Below are 9349 nucleotides of genomic sequence, written 5' to 3'. Positions count from 1 at the left end.
TTGCTCTCTCCTCCAGGCCAGTTATAAAAATGCACAGCCCCTGGCTTCATTTTGTGAATGGCCTGGAGGAGAGGGAGGCAAAGACTAGACCATAGCCCTGGAGTCTATGAGACCTCCGATGCATACATCCCAGAAACACAACTTTGGCTCTACTAATCCCGGCAGGTAAACGAGCAGATTTGCGTAACGTCGAAGATGGAATGTATAACCCCTTGAAGCCTGGTAACTTCAATTTTCCCGCGTCCAGCGCTATTTCTCCACTCTTAGAAGTTTTTTTTAGACCTTCTTTTTGGCCCTCCTTCTATTTATTCTTTAGGGATGTGGTGTCCTGACATTGATGAGGGATAGGTGCCGTATTATCAAAATTGGACAGGTCCACCAGCGGACCTTGGGGGTCCCCCATTATTTTTCCACCGTTTTTAGAACTTTTTTTGGACCTTCTTTTCACTAGTCTTTCTATATATTCTCAGAGATGTGGTGTCCTGACTTTGATAGGGGGTAGGTGGCCTATTGGATAGCTCCACCAATGGACCTTGAGGGTCCAGCGCTATTTCTCCACTCTTTTTAGAACCTTTTTTTAGACCTTCTTTTCACTCCTCTTTCTATATATTCTCAGAGATGTTGTGTCCTGACTTTGATAGGGGGGTAGGCGTCCAATTATCTGTTGGATAGCTCCACCAATGGACATTGAGGGTCCAGCGCTATTTCTCCACCCTTAGAAGTTTTTTTTAGAACTCCTTTTTGGTCCTCTTTCTACTTATTCTTTGGGGATGTGACTTTTATGAGGGATAGGTGGCCTATTATCAAAATTGGATAGCTCCACCAATGGACCTTGAGGCTCCAACGCTATTTCTCCACTCTTTTTAGAACTTTTTGAGTTCTTCTTTTGACATCGGTGAAATTTCCTTTCAATTACGGGGCCCGCCTTAGCAAATTATATCCAAGATGACTATCAGCAGAAGCATACCGGCTTAATTTGAAGTGTATGTTAATAAAAAATATCATATGGATGTCCTACTAATGACTTCCATACAGACCACTGGTAGCTTCTCTAAACATTGGCAGCAGACATTAGCGGTAGTAGGAGGCCTGTTATTTTACCTTACGTCCCATTAATGTAACATGTCATATGGTAAACATATGGAACAATTAGAACAGCGAGCCCGGCCGTGTGGGTTTAATAGTTTTTTTTTTTGGGAAGGTTCTTGACACGACGCCAAGGAACATATTTTCAGAGCCTCCCTAGAAAGAGAAGGACTCCGCAAAGCTTTTGATTGGCTGTCATTTGCTGCCGCGGGGGAATGTTTGGAAATGGTTTGAAAAATTAACAACTTGCCATCTTTCAGCTTCGAATTCTTTTTGAAGCTTTTATGGGGATTTTATTTTTCTTTAACATTTTTATAAGTTCCCTCGGCTTCATAATTTTAAAAAAATAAATAAAATGTTTAAACAATTCTGATTTTTGAATTTGACTAATGTTTGCGCATTTATTGAAAGCTTACATTGTGTCATGTGGAATCATTCAACATCTGGATCTTTATTTACAAAAGCAAAGAGCGATGGGGAAAGTGCGGTAACCCATGGTAACCCGAAGCGGATTTCCGCCGAGCGCAAAGCCGATAGCTCGATGAACTTGTTGCGCAATTTTGCATTCTAGGAAATGGAACGTGACAGATGGTTCCCATGGGTGCTCCGTGATCTTTAAAGTCATAACCCCCAATCACATCGTAGAAGCTTTAACATGTCATTATTCAAAATTACTCATGTATACGTAAACCCCAAATCTATGTTTCGGTATGTTTGGCATGCTGCTCCACTTAGAGCTGAACTCCAGGCAAAGAAAAATGTAATCCGAATATATTCTTCAATAGACACTAAAGGATATAAATGAATTATTTGTGCCAGAAATGCATTTACCAAGCCAGTTAATGCCTAGAAAATAAAGTAATAAAGACCGCTCACGGCTGCTCTCTCTCCTTGTGCAGGGTGACTGGTCTTGTCTCCGCCCCCTCCTATAATAAAGCCCGGTCACTGCTGCTCTCTCTCCTCGTGCAGTCTAAATCATGCTCTGGAACCCCCTACCCCAATCTGTCCATCTACACTATATTGCCAAAAGTGTTGGGACGCCTTTACACGCACATGAACTTTAATGGCATCCCAGTCTTAGTCTGTAGGGTTCAGTATTAGGTTGGCTCCGCCCTTTGCCGCTATAACAGGTTCAACTCTTCTGGGAAGGCGTCCACAAGGTTTAGGAGTGTGTCTATGGGAATGTTGGACCATTTGTGAGGTCAGGTACTGATGTTGGAGGAGAAGGCCGGGCTCGCAGTCTCCGCTCTAATTCATCCCAAAGGTGTTCTATGGGGTTGAGGTCAGGACTCTGTGCGGCCAGTCACGTTCCTCCCCCCCAAACTCCCCCATCCATGTCTTTATGGACCTTGCTTTGTGCACTGGTGTGCAGTCATGTTGGAACAGGAAGGGGCCATCCCCAAACTCCTCCCACAAAGTTGGGAGCATGAAATTGACCAAAATGTCTTGGTGTGCTGATGCCTTAAGAGTTCCCTTCACTGGATCTAAGGGGCCAAGCCTAACCCCTGAAAAACAACCCCACACCATAATCCCCCCTCCACCAAACTTTACACTTGGCACAATGCAGTCAGGCAAGTACCGTTCTCCTGGCAACCGCCAAACCCAGACACGTCCATCGGATTGCCAGACAGAGAAGCGTGATTGGTCACTCCAGAGAACACGTCTCCACTTCTCTAGAGTCCAGTGGCGGCGTGCTTTACACCACGGCATCCCACGCTTTGCATTGCACTTGGTGATGTGCGGCTTGGATGCAGCTGCTCGGCCATGGAAACCCATTCCATGAAGCTCTCTACGCACTGTTGTTGTGCCAATCTGAAGGCCACACGAAGTTTGGAGGTCTGTAGCTATTGACTCTGCAGACAGTTGGCGACTTCTGCGCACTGTGCGCTTCAGCATGCGCTGACCTCGCCCTGTCATGTGACGCGGCCTACCACTTCCTGGCCGAGTTGCTGTTGTTCCCAGTTGCTTCCACTTTGTTATAATCCCAGTAACAGGCGACCGCGGAATATTTAGTAGCCAGGAAATGTCACGGATGGACTTATTGCACAGGTGACAACCTATCACGGCACCACGCTTGTAGTCACTGAGCTCCTGAGAGCGACCCGTTCTTTCCCAAATGTTTGTAGAAGCGTCTTACTGCCGAGGTGCCTCATCCTATACACCTGTGGCCATGGAGGGGATTGGAACACCTGAAGCCAATGATTTGAAGGGGTGTCCCAATAGTTTTGGCAATATAGCGTATCTTCTACTCTGTCCGCATGAAATCTCATCCCTTCGTGGAAGCCTATCGCACCTCTACCCAACAACTGAACTATTACTTTCTCCATCATCTCATCCCTCACAGTTATTACCTTTGGTATGACTTGCCCTTCCCTTTTATAATGCAAGCTTTCATAAGCAGGGCAATCCTAACCCTCTTGTCTTGCTTCATATTGTATATAGCGTGCTGTGCAAGCTGCCGGTGCCATATAAATCCTGAATAATAATAATAATAATAATGATAATATACTGTATCACACAGGTTTGGTCCACTCTGACCACCACGAGGAAGCCCACCTTGGGTATAGGGTGAACTTTTAAAGAAAATCTACCTCCTTTGACTTGCTTTGGCTTGCTTTTCTCTTTCTTCCAGCTAATGCTAAAAAGCAAATGAGCAATGTATTCATATTTCTTCTCCTAACTTTTTGTTTCTCCCTTTGCAGGAGGTTGCTCTGGGGCCCGATGCCACCTCATACCGGCTGCTGGATCTCAGCCCGTCTGCGCAATACACCGTAAGACTGCAGGCTATAAACGATAACGTCAAGAGCAAATTCATCCAAACCGTCTTCACAACAAGTAAGGGCAACGCTGCTTCTGTTTTATGATCCCCTGCTAAGACCTGCGTTCTCATGCACGCACACACCCCACGTAGGGAGATCCACGCCGCCGCTTAATAGTCAAAGAACTCAGATGAGGTAGGACGCGTTTTATAGTACCGACATGACCGTGCATTGAACGGGCCGTGAACTAGATATTACGCTTCATTAAAAACTGCGACTTATATTCTTAACTTAAAGGAGAACTATGGGGTCAGGGCTTTTCCCCATAGTTCTCCTTAGGGTAACGGGAGGACACAAACTAGCATCCTCCCGTCACCCTAAGCTCAGTATATAGGGAGCTACAGCTCGCGGTATAATGAGACGCCGCAGCTGGAGCGGATCCCGACGTAGATGATGGGATCCGCCCAGCTGCGTGATTGACAGCTGGCTCTTATATGTATGCATGTGAGATAGGGACCCTAGAGTGTAAGCTGCGGGGACTGAGGTGAATGTGCAACTATGTGAAACAAATAATAATAATCAAGTATTATTGATTACATGGAGCCTGCGCTGATCAATGTCCTTGCACTGCTCCTGTGTTGATCAATGTCCTTGCATGGAGCCTGCGTTGATCAATGTCCTTGCATGGAACCTGTGTTGATCAATGTCCTTGCATGGAACCTGCATTGATCCATGTCCTTGCATGAAGCCTGCGTTGATCAATGTCCTTGCATGGAGCCTGCGTTGATCAATGTCCTTGCATGGAGCCTGCGTTGATCAATGTCCTTGCATGGAACCTGTGTTGATCAATGTCCTTGCATGAAGCCTGCGTTGATCAATGTCCTTGCATGGAACCTGTGTTGATCCATGTCCTTGCATGAAGCCTGCGTTGATCAATGTCCTTGCATGGAGCCTGCGTTGATCAATGTCCTTGCATGGAGCCTGCGTTGATCAATGTCCTTGCATGGAGCCTGCGTTGATCAATGTCCTTGCATGGAACCTGTGTTGATCAATGTCCTTGCATGAAGCCTGCGTTGATCAATGTCCTTGCATGGAGCCTGCGTTGCCGGCCAATGGTGTGAATGAGCCCTTATCCAGGAAGTTATTTAAACCACCCCTAGATGGTGCCAATGAGTGTAGGCATTTCCTATAAACGTCAGCGCCACCCAGAGGCGCCGACATTCCTCTCCCCCCCCGACATTTATAAATGAGCCCCAAAGACTTTCCTCTGCTCTTTCCACAACAGAAAATAAATTATCCGCAGAAAGACATTTTTATATTTCTCTGGTGACCAAATTATCATAATCCAAAAATCTCATTAATCGTCGGCGCTCCATTCCATGCGTATAAAAGATAATTGAACACAGGAAGAGCGCCTGCAGGAGGAGGAGAGGTGTCTGTTCACAAAGCGAGCTTTGCACAATCCCGTCCCCGAGCCGGGCTCAGCGGCGTCATAACAGATTTATGAAACATTGTGACGGCTCCGGAATATCGTCTCACGTATGCAGGATAGAAAACATCTGCGCCAAACCCGCATCAGAACATTCCCCCGCCCCTCTATTGTTCCCACCATACGGGTATTGTTTCCTTTATCCCTCCAACATCGACACAACACTAAGGAATGCAAACCCGAACTGCAGGGGAAAAAAAGCTCAATACAGGTATTCCTCACTTAACGACCGAGTTCCGTTCCTACGACCAGGTCGTTAAACGGATTGGTCGTTAAGTGAGGAACTCTATACAGTACTATACTGCATTAGGACAGTACTGTATAGCGTTGCCGATGTACAGTACCGAACAGTGTACTGTACATCCGGCAATGGAAATACTTACCGAGACCTGCAGTGAAGATCGGGGGATGTCACTTCCGCCGGCGACCCGTCGCACTGACGCTGACGTGGAAGGTCGGAGGTCCATCGCCGGTCCGTCGTAAGTGCGAGTGGTCGCAAAACAGGTAAGTCGGTAAGTGAGGAACATCTGTACACAGAAAATACATAAATAAAAAATAAATATTAAAATGAAATATATCCAGCTAAAGCTAAATACACAGAAAAATGCATTAATTCATTAAATACAATAAAGTTTACACACACACATATATATATGTATATAGTGCAATATAAATGGGTGCGCGCTTCTATAGCATTTGCGAATTATCAATCATTTTTCAGCCGGGCTGTTTCATGCAGCACTTTACAGAATGCGTCTCTCATACGTCATGCTGCTACGGGGTCCTTCTGGCGCAACTAACTAAGCTTTGTGCGCCAAATCCTAAAGATTTGCACATTCTGACCCAAACATGACCTGGAGGTCCCTAATTTCCCAACACATTCATTGGAAAGTATTTATTTTTGAAAAGAAACGTCTGCATGGAAAAAAAGAAAAAATGAACGTGGACAGTGAGAGACGCCAGAGTGCTGAGTGCTTCCCGGCTGAAGGAGCGATATTAGAGGCGCAAGGAAACAATTTGTTCTGAGAGACTTACCTTGCCATGGCGCTCTCTCAGATGCACGGGATGAGCGCCAAAGCGCCGGTGGCTTCACTGCCCTGAAATGTAAGCAGACACGTTTCTCAGCTAATCCCCCCAAAGGGAACAAGTTAGGTTTTTGAGCCATTTAAACTGAAAAAAAGACGCCGGCGCATTGTGTTTGAGATGCGAAATTTGGAAATAACAAAAATGTTCTCCCATTGGTATGCACTGGAACAGTGAGGGATCATTTTCTTCCTCGCAGTAAATCATTATTGGCTTTCAAATATGTGTGGTAGCTATCAGAGGCTTAAGTCATTATAAGCCTTTATTATATAAAAGCCTTTATTATATAAAAATCATGAGAAATCATAAAAATAATAATCATTATTTTTTATACATTATAAATAATATTCAAATGAAATATAATCATAGTGAATAGAGTGGAGATAGGTTAAATCACATATTTTATACAGTTTGCTTCAAAACTATTTTAAGTCTTCATTTTTTTTTGAGACTGTAGAAAATGATAATAATAAAAAAGAAAAGAAATGTGTGTCATAACATGCTGATATGTCAGAAGAGGGCGCTGTCATAACGCCTCCCGATGTCAGAACCTGCGCTCTTAGTACATATCATGATGTCAGAACATAGACGGGGTCACCTGTGCTAATGAGCAACACATTACAGAATGTAAGTCCCCCCTCCGAAGGCTCCTTGGATGTCCTCGAGTACCCCCTGAGCATCCAAATAAGACCGTCACTGAGTGCCAGTGTGTCAGGTGTAGAAGAGTAAGCCCAGCACTGCACACACACTCCTCTGTATTATAGACTAAGGGAGTCGGAAGAGAACCTGAGGCACTGAGGGCGTGAGATAAGAGTTGTCAGAGATCTGAGGATGCTAACCATGGAGGTACGTCCACCGTCCAATTTCCCCTCAGGCATTGACACTCACCGACTGATCCCTAAACGTGGACAGTTGGAATGTGTCTTTGAAATCTACACGTGGCTCTAGCCGTCAGAGGTTGGAGGTATCTACAGAGACATTGGGCGGATTGGGCAGTGTAGTAGGACGGAATGAGCGACCAAAAATAAGAGTTCTTCATATATATATATATTTTTTTTTTTTTTCCAGTTTGAATCCATTGTGAATGTATTGTGATGTCATACTACACCGTGGCCACTAGATGGAGCAGGAGAGCATAGGAAATAATACTCAGCTCCATCTAGTGGCCAAAATGTAGTATGACATCACAATTGGGCAGTGTAGGAGGGCGGAATGAGCGACCGTGCCCTCTGACACACTCGCTGCAGACGTTGGGTCTATTTATAAACAGGGCCCTTCGCCCTGAGGATATGTGTGAGCGTTCATTTTGGGTGAATGATGCCAAAAATAAGAGTTCTTCATATATTTTTTTTCCCCCAGTTTGAATCCATTTGTGAATGTATTGTGATGTCATACTACATAGTGGCCACTAGATGGAGCTGGAGAGCATAGGAAATAATACTCAGCTCCATCTAGTGGCCAAAGTGTTGTATGACAGCACAATACATTCACAATACAGTCGAACGTGCAGCAAAGGCAGGGTTGTCAGCTCATATAGGAAGATGGGAGTCCATTGGATTTCTGGCACATGTGGTGATGCATCTGGTAATTTTTTGATACTTTATGGCTGCCACCATTCCTTTCTCACTGCAGGATTCCTATAAGATTGTAATGGGTTTAGGTATACAATGTGATTCCTGTTATACTCATTCTATCTTATCCGTCATTTTACAGCCGGGCGTCTCTACCCACTGCCTAAAGATTGCTCACAAGCCCTTCTGAACGGAGAAACCGAGTCAGGAATGTACACCATATATGCCGATGGGGATCAGTCCCAACCCATGGAAGTGTACTGCGACATGAACGTTGATGGCGGAGGATGGATTGTAAGTACACTATGCAATGCCAAGTCTGATATGTAGGTATATGCTTGTTGTAACTGAGCACAGGAAACATAAAGCTGGGCTCTGGGCTGTAATGCTTGCCCCTTTTCCGGCATTGTCATCTGCAGTAACTCCTTTCGGACACTAGATGTCCTCAGTCTTTGAAGTCGGAGGACTGAGCACAACCTGTAAGTGCAGGGCGCCATGGGCCCACCCCCTGAGGAAGCGTCATCATTGCAACCTGTCCTCATAGTCTAATGATGCACTGATGTCCTCATGCTCTCTACATCATTGAGGACTCCATCCACAGTCACTTCAGCAACCACCTTCAAGGGGCATACTGGTAAAGTGGATGGCACCACTAAGTCCAAGCAGATACAGTATGTCACCAGCCATACAGTATGTGTCACAGCACTGTGTCTGATGAAGGTACCCTAAGTCAGTGGTTCTCAACCAGTGGGTCACGACCCACTGTTGAGGGGGTCACCACATGCTTTGTGCTGTGCTAGGTAAGAGGCTTCTCAGCCACCTCCTAGAACAGCAGTGTCAGTTCTCCAGTCAGGCCGCTAGATGGCGCTGCAGCCGAGGAGGATCAAAGAGAGGGGAGCGGGCGGGAGTGAGGGGAGTTGAATACCGGCTTGACCACCAAAGAGCCCACACTGGCCGTGAGAGAGCCCCATTGAGCTCAGATGAGCCCACACTGGCCACCTGAGAGCCCACACAGATACTAGTATTGGTGCATTCCTAAATTTTACCATTGGGGGGATCACCACTACCTGGCAAATGTTACCAAGGGGTCCCAGCCCTAGAAAGGTTGAGAGCCACTGTCCTAAGTGGTCCGAGAGGTTGCCTTTCTGTGACGAGATGTATGCAACGGAACAAAGACGAGTTGGGACACAAGTTGGTGTGCTGGTGACTTACTGTATCTACCTATAGGAGAAGAAGGTACAAAAGCATATATGTGCCTGCTCATACCAGCATACCATAGCAATGTATCCCTACCCTTCTTCATTTCCCTTAGCACTTCAGGCCCGATGAATCGGAAATCGATCAGGTGCGCCCTCAATGCA

General features: G+C 45.7%; 1 protein-coding gene across 1 annotated transcript in view; it reads left to right on the top strand.

Annotated features, from left to right (window-relative positions):
- The window catches only part of TNC (tenascin C), a 92050-nt gene that overhangs the window by 70325 nt on the left and 12376 nt on the right, over positions 1-9349 (top strand). The window contains exons 18-19 of the mRNA XM_018576974.1: positions 3789-3921; positions 8131-8282. Coding sequence (XP_018432476.1) covers positions 3789-3921; positions 8131-8282 — 285 coding nt within the window. The remainder of the gene's footprint in view (positions 1-3788; positions 3922-8130; positions 8283-9349) is intronic.

Source organism: Nanorana parkeri, unplaced genomic scaffold, assembly GCF_000935625.1.
Source record: "Nanorana parkeri isolate BGI_ZX_2015 unplaced genomic scaffold, ASM93562v1 scaffold81, whole genome shotgun sequence".
In the NCBI taxonomy this organism is placed as follows: Eukaryota; Metazoa; Chordata; class Amphibia; order Anura; family Dicroglossidae; genus Nanorana; species Nanorana parkeri.
Note: the sequence above shows the minus strand (reverse complement) of the source record. Positions and strands in the feature narration are given on the sequence as shown.